This window comes from Corythoichthys intestinalis, chromosome 10 (assembly GCF_030265065.1).
Source record: "Corythoichthys intestinalis isolate RoL2023-P3 chromosome 10, ASM3026506v1, whole genome shotgun sequence".
NCBI classification, from domain to species: domain Eukaryota; kingdom Metazoa; phylum Chordata; class Actinopteri; order Syngnathiformes; family Syngnathidae; genus Corythoichthys; species Corythoichthys intestinalis.
This window is the reverse complement of record NC_080404.1, coordinates 12353348-12378913: the sequence shown is the minus strand read 5'-3', so window position 1 is coordinate 12378913 and position 25566 is coordinate 12353348. Positions and strand designations below refer to the sequence as shown.

Here is a 25566-nt window from a genome sequence, read left to right as displayed (position 1 = left end):
CATCCAATAAAGGATGGTGGGGGTCGGGGTATCAATTTGAAAGATAATTTTCTAAATTTTCTTTGGCAAGGCACATTTCAACACAAAGTATTTCAAAAGTACCAGTATTATGATGAAGAGGACTATTTGAATATTTCTGTAGATTAAGTTATTTAAGCAGTACAAAATATTCAACAATTAAAATCTGTATTCAAAAGTTTAGAGGTCAAATTAAGTTGTTATTATGTTGTGTAATCTTGTGTAATGTTATTTTCTGGTGTTTAAGGTACTGTATATATGGGGCTAAGTAATTCAGCTGCAGTACTAAAAAAAAAAAAAAAAAAAAAAAAAAAAAACTAATTAACTGTGTAAATGATCAACTAATGCTTGTCTGGAAAGCTCTGCTAGGGGTTTTCTGCCAGGAAGACCGTCTGGAAGAAAAGCTTTTAGGCGAACCTCTCCCATTATTACAGCAGTCACATGTCCAAAGCAGTCCCGGATGGTGTATGTATAACTTAAGGATGGTATCACAGTCGGGTCAACAGGTCTCAGGGACCAATTCAGAAAATTCCTGTTAAAATATATACTTACTACGAACATGAACAAGGTTACTGGTTGGTAAAAGGAATGTAAATGCTTCTTTACTCGACCTCCATGTTGATCAGATTAAAGAATTCACATTTCAAACAGACAATTTGACAGAGTAAAATTTATTTTTGCGCTCATAAAAACAGTGCTTTAGAAAAAAATGCTTTAGCATTGGAAGCAACTCACAGCTTTGTCATACAAAAGAGGAATACAGAGTGTTTAATTACTGACATTCCTTCCTAGTGAGGTCATGCTGGCTAAAGTTCTTTTGCATACTAATCAGCATTTACAAAAACGGTGAAATTATCTCAGAGGGAAAAAATAACTTGATAGAAAGGCTCTTTGTTTGGTGGTTACATAAAAAAATACTGCAGAATCATTATAAATGTAACAGTTACAGAAATAGCATTTGTAAACGGTAATGTTGTAATTATAGAGGCAGTAGAAGAGTTTAGGCAAGTGGGGACTTTGGATGAGTGGTTTTCAAGCTGTATAGAAGTTTCATTTCCACACAATTGTAGATACATTTGCTGAAGCAGTATAATAGAAATGATCGGGTGCACTGCACAAAAATGGAGATCAAAATGTTTTAAAATGAAAATTAAGGTACTGAGGAGCATTATCATTGGCACTGTGGCTTCTGAATATTTTAAACATGTGACAGCTCATTTTATATGTTCTGACAAAGCTCGAGTTAATGAGATTTACGGCGATTACACATGAACATAAAAAAGTATAACTTTTTTTTTTTTTTTTAAATATAATTTTGTGCTCAATATTAACCTATTGCAGGCACCCAATCTAAGCTTGATAGACATGGTTTTGTATGAAAAACTTGAAATTTCATAAAATGCAAGTGCAAGTGATATGTACAGAGCAGAATATCAATAAATATGTCATAGACAAAGAAATGTTCCTGGTAAAGAACTGTGACCTCATTCACAGAATTTTGTAGTAAAATAAACATGGACAAAAAAAGAGGTTTCCACTGTTGTCACACTAGGACGCTTACAAAAAGAACTCAGCTTAGACGACCATCACACAAATGAAACAAACGTATGTACTTCTGTATGTTCACAGAATGAACTCGAGGAATTGTTCGTCTGCTAGCAGGTCTAGTGACAAACAGTTGGTAGACCTGCGACCGTAGAAGGAAGGTTTGGCTTGGTAGTGCAAAAAAGGAAAATAGTTGTGATCCGTGGGCATCTTCATGTCCGCTGAGGTGTTTGAAAGGCCGAAGGTGTAGCTGTGTGAAGAATCTGCTGGCAGTGCAGTGCCCAGAGGTGTCTGAGGTGGGAACAAACTAATATCGTCAAGACTGTGGCTATGCCGGTCCACACAAGCGTGCGACCTAGTTTCCAACACCTAAAAAAAGCCCACAATGTTAAATGCAAACCTGATCAATGTGCCTGTAAAAAATCATAGACTTCATAATGATATTGACGGGACACATTCCCCAGACACTGCACCACGCCTTCAAGTAGGGGGCCGTCCCACACTACGTTTCAGTCGGTCGCAGTTATTCTCAAACACATTCAGTGATCCAATGCCGGATTTAGGTTGGAAAAAGTATGAAAGCTGTACCGCATACAAACAGGAAGGATTATCTCAGGAGTGATTTGTTTGAGGTAATTAATATATTTTTCGTACCATCCATGCATTTTGAAACATTGTGAAAAAAATCAATGGGAGAAATTAACCGCTACAGCATTGGCGTCATAATTCGCAATATTTACGTAAAATAAATGCTAACTGCCTGTTTTTTTGCCTTTAACTAAGAATCAAGACTGCTTTACGCCCATTTCCATAAAAATTCAGGGATTTAAGCATTTGTTCACAAAAATGTTCAACGTAAAAAAGTCTTTGTGGTGATAAGGCAGCACCACAGTGGCTTGAAGAATAGCAGCACATTTCACATATTTAGGTGAAATAAATGCTAACTACCCTTTTTTTTCTTTTTTTTTTTTTTTTGCTTTTACCCAAGAATCGAGACTGTTTTTGTCCATATCTATAAAGAATTCAGGGATTTAAGCATTTATTCACAAGAATTTTCAACGTATGAAGTTCTTTGTGTTTCCACTCGGTCAGCTTTGATGGAGATACGCCCGCTATTAATCGGCCCCGCGCCCCGTCAATATATTATCAAGTCTATGAAAAACGAAAGAAAAAAAAAGATAATTTGTCCCAAAAAAAGTGACATACTTGTATACTTGAGTTATCTTCATTCTGGAGCAGTTCCTCATTTTCTGGGATGCACACTTTGTTTACTAAAATGCAATAAAAGGCACATTACTGATATGCAGGCAATTGAATAGAACATGCATTCCTGAATGCACTCACATTAGAAATATTCTTACCTTGCGATTCTGTCTCAGAGGACAGTGTGCAATCCACCGACATACCATCAAGAAGATCAGCCAGCTGGAACATCTCCTCTGGATATTCCAAGAGATCTTTCTGTCTAAAATCAGCCTTCAATTCTGGAAAAAAAAGAAACAAACATTGGAATATTATAGAGTTTTGAAAGACCCTCCTAAATAAATGTCTTTTTAAATATCTTATTTCATGTGTAACATTAGCACAATACTTCTCAAATAGTGGGGCTAGGGGGGGCTGGGCGGAAGCAATACGGGGGTAGCGCATGTGACCTCGGGGAACATATTTTTTGCCATACTAGAATAAAGTGTAATTGCACATCCACTCAGTGGGTGGCAGTGGCGCTCTCATTTTCAGAGTGTGCAGAGTATTTTTGAACCAAACAAGAGCACACAGCAAAGGGCACTGCATATATGAAGAGCTAAGATGAGGAAATATGACGAAGTGTATAAAGCGTTTGGCTTTGACTTATCATACAGTGGGAGATGAGGAAAGACCAGTCTGTTTACCGTGTCTAAAAAAAGTTTGCAGCGGACAGAAGGAAGCCAAATCAAGTAAGACGTCACTTAAAGACAATAGACTCCAATCACATTAATAAGCCGCTTGATTTTTTTAAAATCGAAAACGTGCCAAATATTGCCAACAATCGTACTGCTTTGTCAGTGTTACATCAGTAAACCAGCGGGCACTGTTAGGATCATATAAGGTGGCATACCAAGTTGCTCAGTGCAAAATAACTCAACACCACAGCAAGGGAGCTGATACTGCCTGCAGCAAAAATAAAAACTGCCCCTGAGGAGCACGCACATTTTTACAGGTTGGCCAAATCCGTGAATTAAACTTCTATTGAGACCCGATGCTAGATCCAATAGGCCCTATCACCAATTGCAATAGCAGCATCTCATGAAGTTGTAGCATCTAGAGAGTGCGTATACAATTTCACACCTTCCTCTTGCCACTCCTCATCCTTTGTGTGAGCTTTCCTCCCGCTGCCGATGCCAGACGTACAGGAACTAGATTCCTCCTCCATGGAGATAATCTCTGTGGAGATGCTGTGTTGGCGGTTGTCGGCTTCTATGCCCGAGCTACTAGTGGAGACTCGGGACAACCCCGGGCTGCTCTCACTGCCTGGTGGGTCCAAGTCGAGATCATCACTAATGTACGACTCTCTGTAACTTTTTTTTTCTAAAACAAAGAAAAACTTTATGGTTATAAGCAATCCAATACTAGGGGGTGTTAATCCAAATTGTGGCTCCTGCACCTTCACTCTCCTCCAGCTGGCGGAGGTGTTTAAGGGCAGGCTGGAGGCTGAGGTAGATGCGATGGCTGCGGCTCAGGTGCAAGAGCAGGTGTCGAGAACGGAATGATGACCCTGTGTAGTAAACAAGCTTCCTAGCTGACGGCAAGCCATCCGGTTGGATCTCAAACTTTTTTCCCTAAGCAAAAAAAAAAACAGCCAAACAAACAATAAACACACAGTATAAACAGTCAAGCCGATTTAATAATCCCATGTTTAAACAGAGCACAAAAAGAATTACCAGGAATGTAAGTCGTCCCACAATGGACCAGGGGAAGTCATATAGCAGCTGTCTGATGTTGTTCACCTCCTAGAGACACAACCAATCCAACATACTAAAGAGTATCGAATATTCTGGCACAATTTATGAAACAAGAAACAGTGGCTACGGGACAAAACCTTTAATAAACACCCATCTAAATAACAAATACTCAGCATACGCCTTCTTTTTGTCAGATTAATGTGGTATCAATCCGAGTGGGCCTTCCTTAATTCTGGGTGTTTAGTGGTCATGGACGAAACATCCAATGATCTTGAGGTATACTACGGAGGACGTGTACAGATAATCTGACATAAACCTTTGTGAATGTTTAACTGTCTCGCTTTTTGTCATATGTTTCGCACCAAGTAAGGTCTCTCGGCTCTGTTTATGCCTGTGGCGTGCTTCAAACTATCCTGACTTGGTGTGGGGTAGGTTTTATCACTGAGAAAACCAGACAAAACCTCTCTCTCTGTAACAGGGTTTCTATGGGCATCAGCAAATCTCATTAAATGCTTTTTAATGCCAATGCCCAACTGCAGATTTTGCATACAAATTGCAAGTGGAGTTGTCTGATAATTACTTTTTAACCGATATCCCGATGTTGTCCAACTCCAAAAATCAGATACTGCTATCAAATAGATACCGATATATGCGGTCGTGGACTTAACATATTATGGCCAATTGTATTGTGATGCCCCACTGGATACATTAATAATGATAAATGTAACAATTTCAAGGAATTCCAATAAACATTCTGTGAAAAATAAGAACAACTTTAACTGAAGTTATGGAAAATGTGTCTATATTCCACAACTAGATGGTTGAAATCAAAATAGTGCAAACATCAGTTTTTAGGATCAAGAGCAAAGTACCAAAAAGGAACTGCCATATCACATATGGCTCACACAGTGCTTCTGGCTTAAAATAACATCAAAGCCACACAGCTTCAGTACAAAAAATGAGGTATGTAATGAGCTTAAATTTAATTATTTATTAATCATACAGTGGGGCAAATAAGTATTTAGTCAACCACTAATTGTGCAAGTTGAATTGTGCAAGTGCACTTGAAAATATTAGAGAGGCCTGTAATTGTCAAAATGGGTAAACCTCAACCATGAGAGACAGAATGTGAAAAAAAAAAATCACATTGTTTGATTTTTAAATAATTTATTTGCTAATCATGGTGGAAAATAAGTATTTGGTCAATACCAAACGTTCATCTCAATACTTTGTTATGTACCCTTTGATGGTAATAACGGAGGCCAAACGTTTTCTGTAACTCTTCACAAGCTTTTCACACACTGTTGCTGGTATTTTGGCCCATTCCTCCATGCAGATCTCCTCTAGAGCAGTGATGTTTTGGGGCTGTCGTTGGGCAACACGGATTTTCAACTCCCTCCACAGATTTTGTATGGGGTTGAGATCTGGAGACTGGCTAAGCCACTCCAGGACCATGAAATGCTTTTTACGAATTCACTCCTTTGTTGCCCTGGCTGTGTGTTTGGGATCATTGTCGTGCTCAAAGACCCAGCCACGTCTCATCTTCAATGCCCTTGCTGATGGAAAGAGATTTTCACTCAGTATCTCTCGATACATGGCCCCATTCATTCTTTCCTTTACACAGATCAGTCGTCCTGGTCCCTTTGCAGAAAAACAGCCCTAAAGCATAACGTTTCCACCCCCATGCTTCACAGTGGGTATGGTGTTCTTCGGATGCAATTCAGTATTCTTTCTCCTCCAAATACGAGAACCTGTGCTTCTACCAAAAAGTTCTATTTTGGTTTCATCTAACCATAACACATTCTCCCAATCCTCTTCTGGATCATCCAAATGCTCTCACGCAAACTGCAGACGGGCCTGGACGTGTACTTTCTTCAGCAGGGGGACACGTCTGGCAGAGCAGGATTTGAGTCCATGGCGGCGCATTGTGTTACTGTGGTCCCAGCTCTCTGTAGGTTGTTCACTAGGTCCCCCTGTTTGGTTCTGGGATTTTTGCTCACCGTTCTTATTATCGTTTTGACACCACGGGGTGAGATCTTGCATGGAGCCCCAGATCGAGGGAGATTATCAGTGGTCTTGTATGTCTTCCATTTTCTAATAATTGCTCCCACAAATGATTTCTTAACACCAAACGTTTTACCTACTGCAGATTCAGTCTTTCCAGCCTGGTGCAGGTCTACAATTTTGTCTCTGGTGTCCTTTGACAGCTCTTTGGTCTTGGCCATAGTGGAGTTTGGAGTGTGACTGACTGAGTTTGCGGACAGTCTTTTATACCGATAATGAGTTGAAACAGGTTCCATTAATACAGGTAACAAGTGGAGCCTCATTAGACCTCGTTAGAAGAAGTTAGACCTCTGACAGCCAGAAATCTTGCTTGTTTGTAGGTGACAAAATACTTATTTTCCACTCTAATTTGGAAATACTTAAAAAAAAATCAAACAATGTGATTTTTTTAGTTTTTTTCCCCCCACATTCTGTCTCTCATGGTTGAGGTTTACCCATGTTGACAATTACAGGCCTCTCTAATCTTTTCAAGTAGGTAACTTGCACAATTGGTGGTTGACGAAATACTTATTTGCCCCACTGTACATTGTTGATTTAATTTTTGCAATATGAATGCACTTGGTCTGCTCACATAACCAGTGTTGTTAATAACGGCGTTACATTATAACGGCGTTACTAACGGCGTTATTTTTTTCAGTAGTGGGTAATCTAATTAATTACTTTTCTCATCTTGGCAACGCCGTCACCGTTACTGAGGACGGAAAGGCATGCTTTACTATGCGTTATTATATTGGTCGAAAAGTCTGAGGGAGACGGACTCACCGAGACGACAGAGCAGAGCAGGAGTGGGGAGGAGGCAAGAAAGTTGTGGCGCCGAGCAAACGCGATGCTAGGTAGCTCCAATAATACATGTTGTAGCCGATAGCCTACAAACTACGCCCGCATGTTATGGTAGATATGGTAGACATGGTAGATATCACATATACTGTATATAGATATAACTAGATGCAAAATGACAGACACGGCACTAGATGCGTTAGTTAACAGCCGCCATCTTAAAGCAGTAGACTTTTTAGGACGGCTCTGTTGTAGAGAACCTTCCTAGCGAACCTAAGTAACTTTTTATCTAAAATACTTCTAAATCGGCAAAATCTTGAATTGAATCTATTTTTAAATGATGAAACAGTTTTAAAACTTTCATATGTCGAAAGTAGAGAGAAGGGAACTAATGCAATAATGGGAGCAATTTTAACAACTTTTAACAGCTGATTCAGGGTAAAGGGTAAATTAGGGTAAAGAATTGGGCTCGGGCCAATTGTACCAAAAACCTTCACAAAAAACTTCACATAGTGTGGCCAATGTTTTTTTTTTTTTTTTTTTGAGGGGAAAAAAAAAAGTAATTATCACCAATTACTTTGCCAAGTAACTAATTACTCTTACATTCAGGTAATTGAGTTACTAACGCAATTACTTTTTGGGAGAAGTAATTTGTAACTATAATTAATTACTTTTTTTCAGTAAGATTAACAACACTGCACATAACAAATCCCAAGCATTTTAGTTTGGAGATATCTAATGTTCAAGAAGAATAGAGTAACTGCTGTGCTAAGTTGTGACCACTCGAGTACAACGGCAGAAGCCTTCTATCGACTAATCAGAGAAAAACGACCAAAGGTACCCAGTGCACCAGTAAAATGCTTTATCGGCCGATGTTATCTGTTACCCGCTAATATCGGACAACTCTAACAAATTATGTAAAAAAAATGTTTTTTTTTTTTTGTTTTTTTTTAAACCATCAAGCTTATATATTTTAAAATACTTAGAACATTGGTTTATGCTTTTTAATGTTTTTAATGCCAGAATTTTAACAAAATCCACTTAATGACATTTAATGCTTTTTAATGATCCGCATAAACCCTTTGTGATGTTAAGAATGTTAGTCAAAATGTATTCTGTATGTATCCGTTACCTATTAATTTATGCAAACAAACAAATAGCCTTGGAAAACTATCTTCGCGATCACATTATTTTATTGTTTTTATTACGTGCAATTATTCTTTAAAATGAGAGCTTACTCAAGTATTTTGTTTTGGCCTCTTAAACAACTGTAAAGGCAGAGGGGGTCTTGTGCTCTCATGGTCCGTTGGACCTTTAATCAGCTAGACCCGAGCGCCCTAATCCCCCCAGATGGTCCGTGATGGACACATCAAACAAGTGACGCATATGGCAGACGCCTCCTATCTGCTGATGCACGGTTGCTGGTGGCAACCGCACACATTCCTTACACTTCTGCTAAGGCTTTAATAGAACACAATCCAAAGGGGTGATCTCTAACTTTGAGTAAACTAAGATTTTCTGTTTTGCACATGTCATGTACAAGCTGTGGATTACCAAACCATTGGTACGTGCACACACCTGATAAACCTGCATTCCTCTCAGGGTCAGGCCGAGTACCGCCATTCCTCTCTCTTCCTTCTTGTCCTGAGCACATGAATGATGATATGTCAGGTGAAGCATCTGAGTAGAACAGATAAGACTGAGAGTCTGGCTAAGCCTCCGTTTTAGCTGGCTTCAAAACGATGGCTGGCAGCTCGAAACAGTTATAACAGGGTATCCGCGGGGTCTTGAGGTAAAAATAAAAATGTCAAATCCAGCAATTTGAATTTAAGGCCTTAAAATGACTAAAAAAAATTCTCAAAAAAACTTCATAAAAGGCAGTTTGTGGTTCACAAAAGAAAATGATTTCTCTAGTGTTTTTGGTTAGGTTAGGTTAGGTTAGGTTAAGCACACAGTGTTTGTATCACAGTGTGAAAGAGCTGGGAATAAATTCATATACTTCGCAAATAATTCCGGGCGTCCAATTTTCCTTCACATCTTTTGTACGTTTTTTGCCGGAATAGATGTGAAATGGGTCTTAAAATGTATCCGTTATGGTCTTTAGAGTCTTAAATTTTGCTTGTATAACCCTGCAGAGACCCTCTATAAAGGCTTGTCCTTGACTCATGACCTTTTGTAGTCGGTAAAAAGTGACTGGTACATCCTCCAGACGACATGACTCTCTTATGAAGAGGAGGATGGCATCACGTGCTGACATGCCCAACAGTTCCTGGTGCACTTTGGGACCATGGCAGAGGAGATAGTTCAATCCCCGCTTGGCTATTATCTAGACAAATAGAAGAAAGATCCATAGATCACTCTACAATAATTGTACCCATAATACCTTTTGTAAGACAACCTGGCTAAACTGGCTTTTGAAGTGAAGTTAGAACACCGGTGTTTTAAAGACACAGTTGTACCTCGTCCGATTGCATTAACATACGATCCTTTCAACATCCGACGTAAAATTTGACTCGTCCTTTGTCTCGACATATGACGACATGCTTGAAATACGACAATTTATGACAGCATTGCAATTTCATTGTTCTCCTGCAAGGCGGACGCACAGCGGATGTTCTTGTCAGAGAAATCAACGTGGGTCTCAAGAAGGTTGATACAATTGGTGAAAAAAGGTGATGCTTAGCATTGAAATTAAGATGGAAATGATAGAAAATATGAGCGTGGTGTGCGCGTCCGTGAACTGGCTTGACAATACGGCCGGAATATGTTTATGATCTCAACGCTTCTCCTCTGATCTCCGTTCGCCAGTCTTTATGAGTTACGGTGACAATTATTATTGTTGTAACATCGGCAAGGAAGTTGCCAGATTCATCAGGTTTTTAATCATTTATTTCAGTACTTCTGCATCACAACACGGCTACTGTCTGCTGTAGCCGACGCCAACAGCAGCATGAGAAGAGAAAGTAAAAAGTCTTCCGCACCGCAGTCTGTCGTCAGTCAAACGGTACGTTCAGGAACAGCATGCAAAGCACAGCTGCCAAATTAGAACCCGATTCGTTACATAATAATTATTACATTATCATTATTATTATTCCAATTTGTATTTATAATTTATTTGTTTTGCTATGTGTAATTGTTATTTATAATTGTACCAGCATTATTTATTAAGGATTAGCATATGTTTTTGGGCAGTGGAAATAATTATAATGTAAATTCTTATGCGAAAATCCCGATTGACATACGACCATTTTGACTTACAAACCAGGTCCTAGAACGAATTAAGTTCGTATGTTAAGGTGCCACTCTACTTGGATCTTTCTTTGAATGATGTGGTTAAAATTAGTCTGCGTTATTCGAATACGTTCAATCTCATTAAAAATGTATATTTGTGTTTGGGTTGTTTTGTGCACCATGCCCTAAAAGAAATGCTGTGAATCACATAAATGAGTTTTGTACATATGGGATAGGATTAATCCCCTAAATTAGCCTTTGTCATGGCCCTGGAGAGGAAACATAATATAAAATGACCATGGATGGATTATGGAAACTTTCTCGGTGTGATGGCAGCCAAAATTAGCTCGGGTTGAGCACTTCACACAATTACTGTCAGTTCAAATTTTAGTTAGTCATCTTTGTCTGCTAGAAATTTGGCTATTAAAAAGTAAAAAAAAAAATTAAATGTAACATTAAATTTGGGACAAATGCTTGGTAAATACCCATGGAGGAAAGTACTCCTTAGGTTCGAAGTAAGGGGCAACCTCTTCCCCCTTTTTTGGCAGCTGGTGGTCACCGAGGTCCGCTTGCATGGCGTAACCTGCTAACTGAAAGTACACCTCCTCCCGTTGACGGCATTCGGAGCGCAACACGCGCTCACGGAGGTCAGAGTAGTACAGATGCCGTGCCTTGCGTTCACTGGTACCGAACACAGAGACATGAAATCATGACTGGAGGGTTGCACAAGGTGTCAGTAAGGAGGACAAAGATGGATAGTGTGTACAGTGGTCATAACACATGAAAGAACGGCTGTCAAAAAGAGACACATTAGTGAGGGTACATACCTTATGAGTCTGCCATTCTCAACATAGTACTGCACTTTTAAGCAAAGAACTAGAGGAAAGGCTCTCCTATCCAAACCCTATGGGAACAAATACATATGAAATTCATTTTGCGATCAACACATTTTGGAAAAATTTAGACATATACAACTAAAACATGATGAGGCAATTAAAAAAGTAGGAATATAGATTGTGGACTACCTACAGTGCTTTGAAAAAGTGTCTGAACCTTTTGGAATTTTCACATTTCTGCATAAAATCACCATCAAATGTGATCTGATCTTTGTCAAAATCACACAGATAAAATAAAAAACAGTGCTTTAACTAAAACCACCTAAACATTTATAGGTTTTCATATTTTATTGAGGACAGTATGCAAACAATGACTGAAGGGGGGAAAATAAGTGAACCGTCACATTTAATATTTTGTGCCCTCCCCCCTTTGGCAGCAATAACTTCAACCAGATGCTTCCTATAGCTGCAGATCAGTCTGGCACATCGATCAGGACTGATCTTGGCCCATTCTTCTCGACAAAACTGCTGTAGTTCAGCCAGATTCCTGTGATGACTGGCATAAATGGGTTCAAGTCTGTACTTTGACTTGGCCACTCCAGAACATGTATTTTGTTCTTCTGAAAACATTCTGAAGTTGATTTACTTCTGTGTTTTAGATCATTGTCTTGTTGCAGCATCCATCCTCTTTTTAGCTTCAACTGTCTGACAGACAGCCTCAGGTTTTCCTGCAAAACATCCTGATAAACTTTTGAATTCATTCTTCCATTAATGATTGCAAGTTGTCCAGGACCCAAGGCTGCTAAACAGCCCCAAAACATGATGCCCCCTCCACCATGCTTAATGTGGGCGAGCTGTTCCATTTTCCCCCCACACATGCCATTGTGTGTAACTCCCAAACAATTCAACTTTGGTTTCAACAGTCCACAATATATTTTGCCAAAACTTCTATACAGTGTCCAAGTGCCTTTTTCCGAACATTAAACGAGCAACAACGTTTTTTTACACAGCAGTGGCCTTCTCCGTGGAGTCCTCCCATGAACACCCTTCTTGGTCATTTTTTACATATAGTTGATCTGTGAACAGAGCTATTGGACTGTGCCAGTGATTTCTGTAAGTCTTTAGCAGACACTCTAGTGTTCTTTTTCACCTCTCTGAGTATTCTGCGCTGAACTCTTGCTGTCATCTTTGGTGGACGGCCACTCATTGGGAGACAAGCAATAGTGCCAAACACTCTCCATTTGTAGACAACTTCTCTGGCTGTCGATTGATGAACATCTAGACTTTTGGAGATGGTTTTGTATCCTTTCCCAGCTTTATACAAATCAACAATCCTTGATCGCAGGTCTTCAGTCAGCTCTTTTGACCGAGTCATGATGCACATCAGACAATGCTTCTCATCAAGATCAAATTTTACCCGGTGTGCGTTTTATAGTGGGCAGGGCAGCTTTAAACCACTCATCAGTGATTGGGTACATACAGTGGGGAGAACAAGTATTTGATACCCTGCCGATTTTGCTGGTTTTCCCACTTGCAAAGCATGTAGAGGTCTGTAATTTGTATCATAAGTTCTCTTCAACGGTGAGGGACGGAATTTAATACAAAAAAAACAGAAAATTACGTTGTATGATTTTTAAATAATAAACTTGCATTTAATTGCATGAAATAAGTATTTGATATCATCACAAAAATCGAACTTAATATTTGGTACAGAAACCTTTGTTTGCTATTACAGATACCAAACGTTTCCTGTAATCCTTGACAAGGTTTGCACACACTGCAGCAGGGATTTTGGCCCACTCCTCCATGCAGATCTTCTCCAGAGCCTTCAGGTTTCGGGGCTGCTGCCGGGCAACATGGACTTTCAGCTCCCTCCATAGATTTTCTATCGGGTTCAGATCTGGTGACTGGCTAGGCCACTCCAGGACCTTAAGATGCTTCTTACGGAGCCACTCTTTAGTTGCCTTGGCTGTGTGCTTTGGGTCGTTGTCATGCTGGAAGACCTAGCCACGACCCATCTTCAGGGCTCTCACTGAAGGAAGGAGGTTGTCATCCAAGATCTGGCAATACATAGCCGCATTCATCCTCCCCTCAATACGGTGCAGTCGTCCTGTACCCTTGGCAGGGAAGCAACCCCAAAAAATGATGTTTCCTCCTCCATGTTTCACGGTTGGGATGGTGTTCTTGGGGTTGTACTCATCCTTCTTTTTCCTCCAAACACGACGAGCTTAGACCAAAAAGTTTGGTCTCATCCGACCACATGACCTTCTCCCATTGCTCCTCTGGATCATCCAGATGGTCAGTGGCAAACTTCAGACATGTCTGGACATGCACTGGCTTCAGCAGCGGGAACTTGCGTGCGCTGTAGGATTTTAATCCATGACGGCGTAATGTGTTTCCGATGGTTTTCTTCGAGACTGTGGTTCCAGCTCTCTTCAGGTCATTGACCAGGTCCTGCCGTGTAGTTCTGGGCTGATCCCTCACCTTCCTCATGATCAGTGATGCCCCACGAGGTGAGATCTTGCATGGAGCCCCAGAACGAGGCAGATTGACCGTCAACTTGAACGTCTTCCATTTTCTAATAATCGCTCAAACAGTTGTTACCTTCTCACCAAGCTGATTGCTTATTTTCCTGTAGCCCATCCCAGCCTTGTGGAGGTCTATTATTTTATCCCTGATGTCCTTACACAGCTCTTTGGTCTTGGCCATTGTGGAGAGGTTGGAGTTTGTTTGTTTGAGCATGTGAACAGGTGTCCTTTATACATGTAACAAGTTCAAACAGGTGCAGCTACTTCCGGTAATGAGTGGAGAACAGGAGGGGTTCTTAAAAAAGAACTAAGAGCCAAAATATTTACTAGTTGGTAATGTATCAAATACTTATTTCATGCAGTTAAATACAAATGTATTATTTAAAAATTAAACAATGTGATTTTCTGGATTTTTTAATTAGATTCCGTCCCTCACAGTTGAAGAGAACTTATGATACAAATTAGACCTCTACATGGCTTGCAAGTGGGAAAACCAGCAAAATTGGCAGTGTATCAAATACTTGTTCGCCCCACTGTACCTGACATAAAATGTTTGGTAAAAAATGGTTTCAATTGCTCTTTAAGTCTCCTTAGGCAGAGGGTTCACTTACTTATTTTCCCCCTTCTGTCATAGTTTGCATGCTTTCCTCATTAAAATATGAAAACCTGTAAATGTTTGGGTGGTTTTAGTTAAAGCAGACACTGTATTTTCATCTGTGTGATTTTGACAAAGATCAGATCACATTTGATGGCAATTATATGCAGAAATGCGAGAAATTGCAAAAGATTCAGATACTTTTCGTACCACTATAAGTGCATATAACAACAGGCAGTAACCAATTATTTATGAGACTTTGTATTATACGTATTGGAGATGCAGTTCTATAAAAGTAAAGGATGTAATAAAAGACAAATTCAGCAAAATGTAATGTAAAATTCTATAAATAAATTGATTTTGTATTCTTCTACATTCCCAGCCATTTATTTGTGATATGATAAATAGTACCAAAAAAGAACAGTGGTGCTTTGTTTATATGTTAAATGGTTTATAAACCTTTGTGAGCTTCCTCACCTTCCCAGAGTCTTGCTTCCATTCTTTGGGTAAGTACTTGGTCAACTTCTCCTCCATGTCTAAAAATATGTGCTCATTGTCTGGAAAGAAAAAAAAAAGACGAGCAGGAAACAAGCTGACAGTTAGCAGGCAAACAAAACAATAATGCAACCAGGCAGAAAATGTGACCAACAATGGGCTTAATTGGGGTGAAAGACAAAACAAAGCCCTTTATTCCTGAGTAAGCGAGGGAGGCAGCTAGCCGGCTTATGATCATTTGTACAATTTTAGCATGAGAAAGATGTTTGAATTCTTTTTTGGGAGAAAACTATGTGCTGAGAAGGTGGTGATGTCATCAGTCTCAGCTTGGTCCAATGAGTCAAGACTTCGGGATTTTCTTATGCATTAGTCAACCTTATCTCTTTTGTTGCGAGGCTCAACAATGTTCTCTATGCTGTTTCACAACTTGTTCTTGTCAACATCCATCAATCCATAGACGTTTTCGGACGACTCTGACTCATTCACAGCGCAAGCTCTTGATTATGAGTTGAGTCATTAGTAGACCACCCCCTTCCTCCACTCTGTCCCTTTTGCCTCAGACTCCCACCCTGCTCATCAATCCATCCCTCCCCTCCATGAAGGGAAAGAATGCAAGAGTGCATTCCAGGCTTAATGAAGTTAATATTGCTGGAATCCAGGGCCAAGTGATCGCTGAACCAACAACGCAAAAACAAAAGACTGTTTGTTACGGAGGTGAGCCACACGACGTTCTGAGGCATCTTGATGTATTTCAGCAAGAAAGGAAGAATACAAGATTGCATGGCCCAGTGGCCACACAGGATTACAACAGTTACTTGTGCAGACGCCAAAAAAAAAACAAAAAAAAAAGTTCATGGTTTCTGTGAGAAATTGAACTTGAATTTTGAAAGTATCTCAAGGAACAACAGGTATTTGTTTTGCTTGTTTTTTTCTGGGATAGACGATGATACCAATGATGGCAAAAAGAAACGTTTACTGACAATCATAGTGTACAACTCGAAATTGAACTTATTATCACATGATGGTAGTACAGTTGTGTTACAGCACTGAGCTCGACCGATATATCGGGCCGATATATGGACTTTTTTCAAAAAAGATAAGCCGATAAAAAAGGATTTTGATCAGGCATCTGTGTGGGCAACTGTGGCCGCTGCTGACTGATGGTAGGACCCCAGAAGGGCACAGCAGCAGCTTGAAGGAAGGCTGCTAAAAATCCTGCTCTTGCTGAGTGTGCTCAATCATAAAAAGAAGTGCTGCGTTCGTTGGTTTGGTAGCACTGGACTAAATTAATCTTTACATTCCCAAGTCATCATTGTAAATTTGAAGCTGTTGAAGGATTTTTTTTTTTTTTAAATTGCCTTTCATTATCTACGTGCTTAGAAAAAAATATACTACAATACTGTATATCGGCAGATATATATATATCTGTGTTGGTATAGCCATCTGAAAATCCCAAATCGGTCGACCTGTATTAAGGTGTACCGTACATGTCTTCGCTGCTCAGTAGAAAATAGCCAAAGAAATTAGTCAGCATACAGGTCCTTTTAAAAAAATTCATTACACACAACGGAAGTAGTTCAAGCCTTTTATTGTTTTAATATTGATGATTTTGGCAAAAAAGTCAGGAAAAAACAAAAATCCCCATCTCAAAAAATGAGCATATTTCATCCGACCAATACAAAATACAAAAAAAGTCAACCTTCAATTAATTATATCAATTATGCATTCAATACTACGTCGGGAATCCTTTTGCAGAAATGACTGCTTCAATGCGGCGTGGCATGGAGGCAATCAGCCTGTAGCACTGCTGAGGTGTTATGGAGGCCCAGGATGCTTTGATAGCGGCCTTCAGCTCATCCACAGTGTTGGGTCTGGTGTCTCTCAACTTCCTCTTCATAATATCCCACAGATTCTCTATGGGGTTCAGGTCAGGAGAGTTGACAGGCCAAGTGAGCACAGTAATGCCATGGTCAGTAAACAATTTATCAGTGGTTTTGGCACTGTGAGCAGGTGCCAGGTCGTGCTAAAAAATGAAATCTTGATCTCCAAAAAGCTTTTCAGCAGATGGGAGCATTAAGTGCTCCAAAATCTCCTGATAGCTAGCTGCATTGACCCTGCCCTTGATAAAACACAGTAGACCAACACTAGCAGCTGACATGGCACCCCAGACCATCACTGACTGTGGGTATTTGACACTGGACTTCAGGCATTTCCTTCTCCCCAGTCTTCCTCCAAACTCTGCCACCTTGATTTCCGAATGACATGCAAAATTTGCTTCCATCTGAAAAAAGTACTTTGGATCACTGACCAACAGTCCAGTGCTGCTTCTCTATAGCCCAGGTCAGGCGCTTCTGCCGCTGTTTCAGGTTCAAAAGTGGCTTGACCTGGGAAATGCGGCACCTGTAGCCCATTTCCAGCACACGCCTGTGCACGGGGGCTCTGGATGTTTCTACTTCAGACTCAGTCCACTGTTTCTGCAGGTCCCCCAAGGTCTGGAATCGTCCCTTCTCCACAATCTTTCTCAGGGTGTGGTCACCTCTTCTGGTTGTGCAGAGTTTCCTGCCACACTTTTTCCTTCCCACAGACTTCCTATTGAGGTGCCTTGATACAGCACTCTGGGAACAGCCTATTCGCTCAGAAATTTCTTTCTGTGTCTTCGCCTCTTGCTTGAGGTTGTCAATGATGGCCTTCTGGACAGCAGTCAGGTCGGCAGTCTTGCCCATGATTGCGGTTTTGAGTAATGAACCAGGCTGGGAGTTTTTAAAAGCCTCAGAAATCTTTCGCAGGTGTTTTGAGTTAATTTGTTGATTCAGATGATTAGGTTAGTAGCTTCTTTAGAGTACCATTTCATGATATGCAAATTTTTTGAGATAGGGATTGTTGGCTTTTCTTGAGTTTTCTTTTTTGCCCAAATCATCAATATTAAAACAATAAAAGGCTTGAACTACTTCAGTTGTGTGTAATGAATCTAAAATATCTGAAAGTCTAATGTTTAGCAGTACATTACAGAAAATGATTAACTTTATCACAATATGCAATTTTTTTGAGAATGACCTGTACACTAGTTCATAAAATGAGTGCATGACTTGAAGCCACCAGTGAGGAGTGGACTTACCTCGCACTACTGTGAGGCCAAACAAGTGCATCTCTTTGATATCAAGAAGCTCTGCCAGCCGGTTGAAAACATCCAGCCCTGTGGCCTTTAACTGGAGCAAGAGAACGATTGAGAACAGTTTACATGATGTCGTCAAGATTTTAGGGCTAAAGATGCTGTTTTAACAGGGGGATAATTATAACTTGGAGGCAATCTTACCCCGACCGTGATCTCCAGCTGGTGTTTGTTAGGAAGAAGAACACAAATGTTTCTCTGCTGCTTCACTAAAGAGGTCATTGTGGCACTTTGTGTCGATCACAAATCTTTCCTTGTTAAAAGTTCTTTTTTGATCCACGACACTTCATCCATATCAAATCTTAAAAACAGCAAAGCAACAGAGTGAGAAAAAAACTGGACAGCGGATCATGCAGCACTCCTTTAATAATGTTTCTAGAATTTCCAAGTAACCATCTTCTGCTCTGTTATTTCACTGATCTACTGTTAAGTCAGAGGAAAAAATGCATCAGTAGTTATGCCAACACAAGGATTATCTCAACCCATCTTGCCCTCAAAGAAGGCTTCAACATTACGTATCCAATCATATCCATTTGAAGGTTCTGGTACAAATGCTTATGGATCACACTTGTAAGCAAACTAATTCAATTAAATGCATAAAAGGGCAAAAAATGTGAACCAAACAAATAGCAAATTGTTTCATCAGTGAGTTCATCACGACAGACAGTCAAAGGCAAAATAAAACAATTAACTCATTGGCTGCCATTGAAGCGGCTCCAGCCCAAATGGAATGGACATTGATCATCGTTCTTGATACTGAAACATGATCATTTAATGCCAGCCATCCCAGTTAAATACACTTAACGTTTAATAGCTGTCAATGGCAGTGATTGAGTTAAAGATACAGTATGTGCATGTCAGAACTATTCTATTCATCTTTGAAAGTTTCACTGTCTTAAGGAATCTTCTGCTCCACCCCCGAAAAAAAACATTTTCATGATATTTAAGTTTTTTTAAATTTGAAGTTTTTGAAAAGGGTCTGCATAAAGGAAGCAGTCTGTTTGTCATGTAGTCTCACCTGAAGTTAGGCCCACTGTCACGCTAACACTCAGGCCCCAACTGGTACAAAGCTCATCTGATTAAAGACTTAGGGTGAATTAATCAGTTTAATTACTGCCGTGCAGACTCTGATCCCTTTAGAACCTGCTCTGGACAATAACCAGCCAGAAGAAAAAAAAACAAAAAACAAAAAACAAGCGGGAACAGATCATTTGATGTCAAATAATGCTCAGTTGCTCCCAGAAAAGGATTGCAATTACAACTACTTTGATAGTAATATCTTCATTTATTTTGCTTGCATGAAAAAACAGAAAAGAGAATGGGGGGAAAAATCAAATCATTATCATTTTACACAAAACTCTCAAAATGGGCCGACAAAAGTATTGGCACCCTTTGAAAAATCATGTGATGCTTCTCTAATTTTTATAATTAACAGTACCTGTTACTTACATGTGACACATAACAGGTGATGGCAATAACTAAATCACACTTGCAGCTAGTTAAAATCGATTCAAGTTGACTCATCGTCTGTCCTGTGTCCTTTTGTGTACCACATTGAGAATGGACAAAAGAAAGAAGACCAAACTGTCTGAGGACTCGAGAAGTAAATTGTGAGGAAGCATGGGCAATCTCAAGGCTACAAGTCCTTCTTCAAAGACCTGAATGTTCCTGTGTCTACCGTGCACAGTGTCACCAATAAGTGTAAAGCCCATGGCACTGTGGACCTCACTTCTGACCCAGAGACATAAGAAAGCCAAGAGTTTGCCAAAACTTACCTGAGAAAGCCAAAAACATTTTGGAAGAATGTTCTCTAGTTTTTGGGGAAAGGCATCAACATAGAGTTTACAGGGGGAAAAAAAATGAGGCCTTCAAAGAAAAAAACACTGTCCCCACAGTCAAACATGGCGGTGGTTCCCTGATGTTTTGGGGTTTCTTCGCTGCCTATGGCACTGGACTGCACAATGAAAATAAATATTCTAAATCTGAATCTAAAATTCCAGCAGAGCATTGTAAGAAACTCTTTGATGTTCGCAGTTATTTTGTCTAAAGGTTGTGCTACCAAGTATTAGGCTGAGGGTGTTAATACTTTGGTGCGGCCCATTTTTAGAGTTTTGTGTAAAATGATAGTGATTTAATTTTTTTCCTCCATTCTCTTTTTTTTTTTTTTTTTTTTTAATTGCAAGTAAAATACGTCAAGATTGCAATCATTTTATGGGAGAAATTGAGCATTATCTGACAGAATTGCAGGGGTGCCAATACTTTTGGCCAGCATTGTGCAGCTACATCAAATGTAATGATGTTGCAACCAGCCTTGTTTTACAATGTTCTCTTATCACAATAGTTCCATACGGAAATAGTCATACTGAATTTGACTTATGAACATGTTCAAACAGGGTCTCACTCACATCAAGCTGTCAGGACAAACCGACGTCCATAAACCTGAACTTCCAGTAACATCAAAAGTCACACAATGAAATATCAAGTCATGATTAGGCGACACACATGACACATCGTCATTCAACGCTGTGTGATATATACTATTATCACATCACACATCTAATGAGTCAGTAAGTTTGTGAGAGTATTTTTGCAATTAATTAATTCTCAAAACAATGAGACCCATGCCGAAAAGAAAAAAAAAAAAAAAGGAAAACCTGAGTTATTTCATCAATAAGCAGTATTAGTTCACTAAGCGCTCACATTCAAACTAAAGGCTTTTTCCCCCATCTCAGGAAATTGCTCAAATTGGGTTCGGAGGACAAAAAAAGCAAAGACAAAAAATAAAACAACCCCCCCCCCTCCCCCCCCCAAAACACAGGAATTCCATTACAATTGCTCCAAACTGGCCAACGAGATTATTTTGGCTCCATTTTAAACATCAATTCAGACCCATGCTGTGTTTGTTTTTTTGGAGTCAAAACTTTCCCACTCTCCAAATGTTTATGGGTGGACCGTTTGATCCAATCGGAATTGATGCAGAATTTCACCTTCCATTTGACCGTTTTATTGTTGTTGTAGTTTGAGCTTGGCCAGAAGCATACTGTTACAAAAATCAACTTTCATTACTGCATAAGAAAAGAAGAAAAGAGCTGAAAGAGTTGTTTGGCAGCTTGAAACATTCCTCCAGTGGGAAACCACCCACTTCATCCTCTGCTGAAAAGGATGAAGAATTAGTTTCTTCTGGGGCGAGAAAAGGTGTGGACCCCCTTTAAAAAATACCGAATACTAAATGTTATAATAAACTGTCAACAACTTAAAAAATAAATAGATAATAATTAATAAAATAGATGCAGTCAATGAATTACATCCAGATCACGTTTGGACGCATGTGGCCATCTGAAGTTCTAAAGTTACAGTCTTCGTGCAGAATTGTAGGCTGAGGCATCTTCCAGCTGGTTGAGGACCGGGATCAAAACTGGCTTTACATGTACCAGTTGCCATCTGCACACTTATCCAAGACCCTTTTAAGACTGTTATGATCTCTAAAGCTAGAAAAAAATGTTTTGTTTTCAACGAAAGCTCAAAACCAAATCACACACACAAAGTTTAGGAAAAAAACAGTGCACCGCTCAAAAGAGTACATGATAATACATACTAAATTAGTGTAATCAATCAGGAAGTCTAAAAGTTTCAATTACAAACTGACGAGTCGAATCGAGAATTAAATTGAAATTGTTTTATATTTCACTACAAAATAGAATATAGAACTTATAAATCATCAATAAAAGTAATGTAGTCGTAAATATATCAAGCAGGTTCGACTCACCATTACATCGAGCTATTAAACGCTACCAGTTGAGCGCAACAAGTGCCATAAACTCTCTTTTTGACTTAAACCAGCAGAAACTCACCGTGCATCACCTCCAGATGAGTTTTCAAGTTTCAATCAAAGCTTGGTCCGACGATGGATAAAAGTCATTCTTCTATATGTCAGGGTTTTTTTCAGAACTTAAATATAAACACATGTTCGTAGGTTCCTAACTGTACCTCCCAATTCAGCGTGTGTCACTTCTGTCGAACCACCCAAACGACAGCCGATTGAGCAGATTTGGACTGTACCATTGCAAAAAATGTAAAGGGGCGCTTTACTGATACCCTGAACAGGTTATTTGAAGAACGTGGACATCAAGCGTTGAGTGAAGTAAAGATGTGATAAAGTATAGTGTATTCAAAATTATATTTTGTTTCACTCCAATCGTTTATTGCATGTATGGCAAAGCCAAATTTGGGTATGGGGTACGTTTAAATTGTATTTTACATTAAAAAAAATGTTGCTTTTTTTATGTTTTACGAGAGTTTCGAAATACATTTTAACAGCGGACGCTGCGCTCATTAAAAAAAAAAAAAAAAAAAAAAAAGGGGCGTAGAGCACCCTAACCGCAGTGTGACCATCTGTGTAATTACATCTTTTCGTCAATTTGAGCCAGCGTATTCCCTTCGTAAATCAGTTTATTGCTTTGAAAGAACCTTTACCCACATGGTTAACAAACACTGCCATCCATTGGAGAATTAGCCATAGCCAGAGCCGCAGCCACAATACAAACCACGCCTCATTCAAACTACGCCCCTCCAAACCTATGGCGGTAGATTTGTTTATTATTCAATCAAAGAAAAAGTTGCTTTTGTAAAAAAAAAAAAAAAAAAAAAAAAAACTCGCTTCAATCAAAACATACATTTTCAATTAAAAAAGGCACTTAAAAAAAAAAGTGTTTGAATGCAAAAATGTCAAACTCCAAAAAATGCTTTTGAAAACTATTTTTCTTTGATTTTTTTGGCGATTGAAGTCGTTTTTTTTTTTTTTTCTTTTTTTTTTAAATCAAAACAACCTTTTTGATTGAAGTAATGTAGTTGTTGCATTTGGGCCACATTTTGGCGAGGACATTTGTGTCTTTATTATTTAATCCAAAAATAAGATGCTTCAAAACAAAACAAAAATATTTTCAAAAGAAAAATCATTTCAAAGATAACAAATTTTCAATCATAGAAAAAAAGTTTTTGAATGCAAAAAAAAAAATTGAGACTCAGAAGTTTGCATTTGAACACTTAATTTTTCATTGAAACTCTTTTCTTTGATTGAAGCAATCCTTTTTGTGTTTGGGCCATATTATGGGTAGGACATTTGTGTCTGAATCATTCAATCCCAGAAAAAGAAAAATAATTTGCAAAAATAAAATTGCCCTTCCCTAAAAAGATATATTTTTTGATTTAAAAAAAAAAAAAAAAAAAAAAATATATATATATATATATATATATATTTTTTTTATTGAAGTGTCACTTTTTTTGGAGAGCAAAAAGTTTTGAACCAATTTCTTATTTGAAGTACTAAAAGTTTTGAACGCACTTTTTTTTTTTTAAGTAGAAAAATGGCCACCAGGGCCCCAGTTAGCCATCGGACTCTGCTCGAGTGAGTCCAAGCCGAAACCTTTGCAACTTTTTAACCTTTGCAATGTTTGGAAGTCATTTAATGTTGTGAATCAATTGCTCCCGTTATTGCATCAGTTCCCTTCTGTCTACTTTAGACATATGAAAGTTTTAAAACGGCTTCATCATTTAAAGTTAGATTCAAGTCAAGATTTTGTCGATTTAGGAGTTTAGATAAAGTTTCTTAGGTTCGCAAGGAAGGTTCACTAAAACAGAGCCTTCCTGAGAAGTCTACTGCTTTAAGATGGTGGCTGTTTACTAACGCTGGCGAGTCTTGTCGTTTTGCATCTAGTTCTCCATACATGTTCTAAGGCCGCCGACTCTGCCATTTCGCATCTGGTTCTATATACATGTGATATCTACCGTAGCATTATGTGGGCGTTGTTTGTAACGGCTATCGGCCGCAGACAGGTATTATTGGACAGACAGCCTAATGGTTTCCAATCCACTTTCTCCCGTCTATATCCGGTGCGTAATAAACAATCTTAAATCAAAATACTGTAAGGTTTCAAATGATCAATTTTAATGGTAAAAATAATATTTGAACATTTACCCATTAAACATGTTTTAAAATCCAAGCAATACTTTCCAGTTGACTCAATCGCTCAATATCACCAAATACTTTCAATAAAACAGGTGATACGAACCAAATGTGCTTTTGCTCAATGAACATTACTTAACATGTTATGCTCTAGCTTTATTTTCTCCAACACTGTGTTGGTGTGCACAATGCTGCATAAAGGATTAAAAACAAACACAAGCATCAAATTCTGAGCACAAGATTACTATTTAAAATCCAGTCTTTTCTTTTAAAAAGGATGGAAAATAGTCAATACAAAAGCAACCTGTACAAATGACATTTCTGTACAAAAGCTAGCAAAATGTAATTGTGGTGCAAATGGATGCAAAGTCTTTAAAAACTGGCGGGAAAGGTTTCCAAATGTTGACATTATGTGCAGCCTTGCCATTTTAACATCATAGCAGCTCTATTTTCATTTCAACAGGTAATATAAATTGAATAATGTATAGAGGAACATAAATAAATAACAATGAAAAGAAAAAAAAAAAACTTGGGAAAAACATTACCCGTCCCCAGACTTTAACACAACACCGGCAGTAGAAAAATAAAAACATTCTCCATAAAATCTGAACAAAGAGAAAGAGAAAGAAAATAATAATGCATGTCTTATTTTAGTAAAAAGTAAATACTATTAGTCTGTAGTCCAACGATGGTCATGGGTAAAAAAAAAATTCAGATGAAGTGAGGTATTAGCTCCACATTCCCTTGCCCACATTCAGATTTACTGAAAGAACTTGAGGGCGGCAACAAGGAAGAACTTCTCCAAAAAGATCTCGGAATCGAGGACAGCGATGTGGGCAGCCCGACCGATGAGAGAATTGGCCGTGTTGGGAAGCGCATGGATGACATCATATCGGACGAGGTTGCAGTCTTTGCTCTGGAGTACTGGCAGCAGCAGATTTTCAATCATCTCAGCATATACGGGACCTAGTGATGCCATGCAGGAAATATATTTGGAGACTATTTTTAATAAATTTATATACCGTATTTTTCGGACTATAAGTCGGCAGTTTTTTTTCATAGTTTGGCTGGGGGTGCGACTTATACTCTGGAGCGACTTATGTGTGAAATTTTAACACATTATTACCGTATTGGCCTGAATATAAGACAGTGTTTTTTGCATTGAAATAAGACTGAAAAAGTGGGGGTCATTTTATATTCACGGTCTAGACCAGTATTTCTCAAATAGTGGGGCGCGCCCCCCTGGGGGGGCGCAGAGCGATGCCAGGGGGGGCGCATGTGACCTCGGGGAACATGTTTTTTTTTTTTTTTTTTTTTTCTTTGCCGTACTGAAATAAAGTGTACTTGTACATCCACTCAGTGGGTGGCAGTGACGCTCTCATTTTCAGAGTGCGCGCAGTATTTTTG

The 25566-nt window shown here is 39.0% G+C and overlaps 2 protein-coding genes across 9 annotated transcripts in view; both read right to left on the bottom strand.

Annotated features, from left to right (window-relative positions):
- Positions 1–546: 546 nt before the first annotated feature.
- On the bottom strand, positions 547–22241 carry zgc:172136 (uncharacterized protein LOC566376 homolog). Of its 2 annotated transcripts, none has more exons than XM_057849022.1 (14): positions 22049–22241; positions 18342–18498; positions 18144–18234; positions 15011–15090; positions 11402–11478; positions 11060–11255; positions 9514–9669; positions 8922–8987; positions 4482–4550; positions 4205–4379; positions 3889–4128; positions 2925–3047; positions 2770–2834; positions 547–1854 (listed from the first exon to the last, which is right to left on the bottom strand). In XM_057849022.1, exons 2-14 carry the CDS (start codon positions 18417–18419, stop codon positions 1642–1644), a joined length of 1629 nt encoding a protein of 542 aa, XP_057705005.1. In that variant the 5' UTR covers positions 18420–18498; positions 22049–22241; the 3' UTR covers positions 547–1641. The 2 variants fall into 2 exon arrangements, with proteins under 2 accessions (XP_057705005.1, XP_057705004.1); XM_057849021.1 differs by having other exon boundaries at positions 553–1932; positions 22049–22239.
- Positions 22242–23557: 1316 nt separating this feature from the next.
- The window catches only part of fam135a (family with sequence similarity 135 member A), a 34988-nt gene continuing 32979 nt past the window's right edge, over positions 23558–25566 (bottom strand). For 5 of the 7 annotated variants that reach the window (XM_057848442.1, XM_057848448.1, XM_057848443.1 and 2 more), the window contains one exon: positions 23559–25125. In XM_057848442.1, coding sequence (XP_057704425.1) covers positions 24920–25125 — 206 coding nt within the window. In that variant the 3' untranslated portion in view covers positions 23559–24919. Of the gene's footprint in view, positions 25126–25566 lie in introns of all 7 variants that reach the window. The other 2 variants (XM_057848446.1, XM_057848447.1) reach the window with 1 other exon arrangement.

What these genes read in the sequence shown, in the direction of transcription:
- zgc:172136 (XM_057849021.1), bottom strand. Translation starts at nt 18,419, where the DNA reads ATGACCTCTTTAGTGAAGCAGCAGAGAAACATTTGTGTTCTTCTTCCT. An exon ending in TGGGACGACTTACATTCCTG is followed by an intron (nt 4,380 to 4,481) that starts GTAATTCTTTTT and finishes TTTTTTGCTTAG; the next exon opens with GGAAAAAAGTTTGAGATCCA. An exon ending in AAGATAACTCAAGTATACAA is followed by an intron (nt 1,933 to 2,769) that starts GTATGTCACTTT and finishes GGCTTTTTTTAG; the next exon opens with GTGTTGGAAACTAGGTCGCA.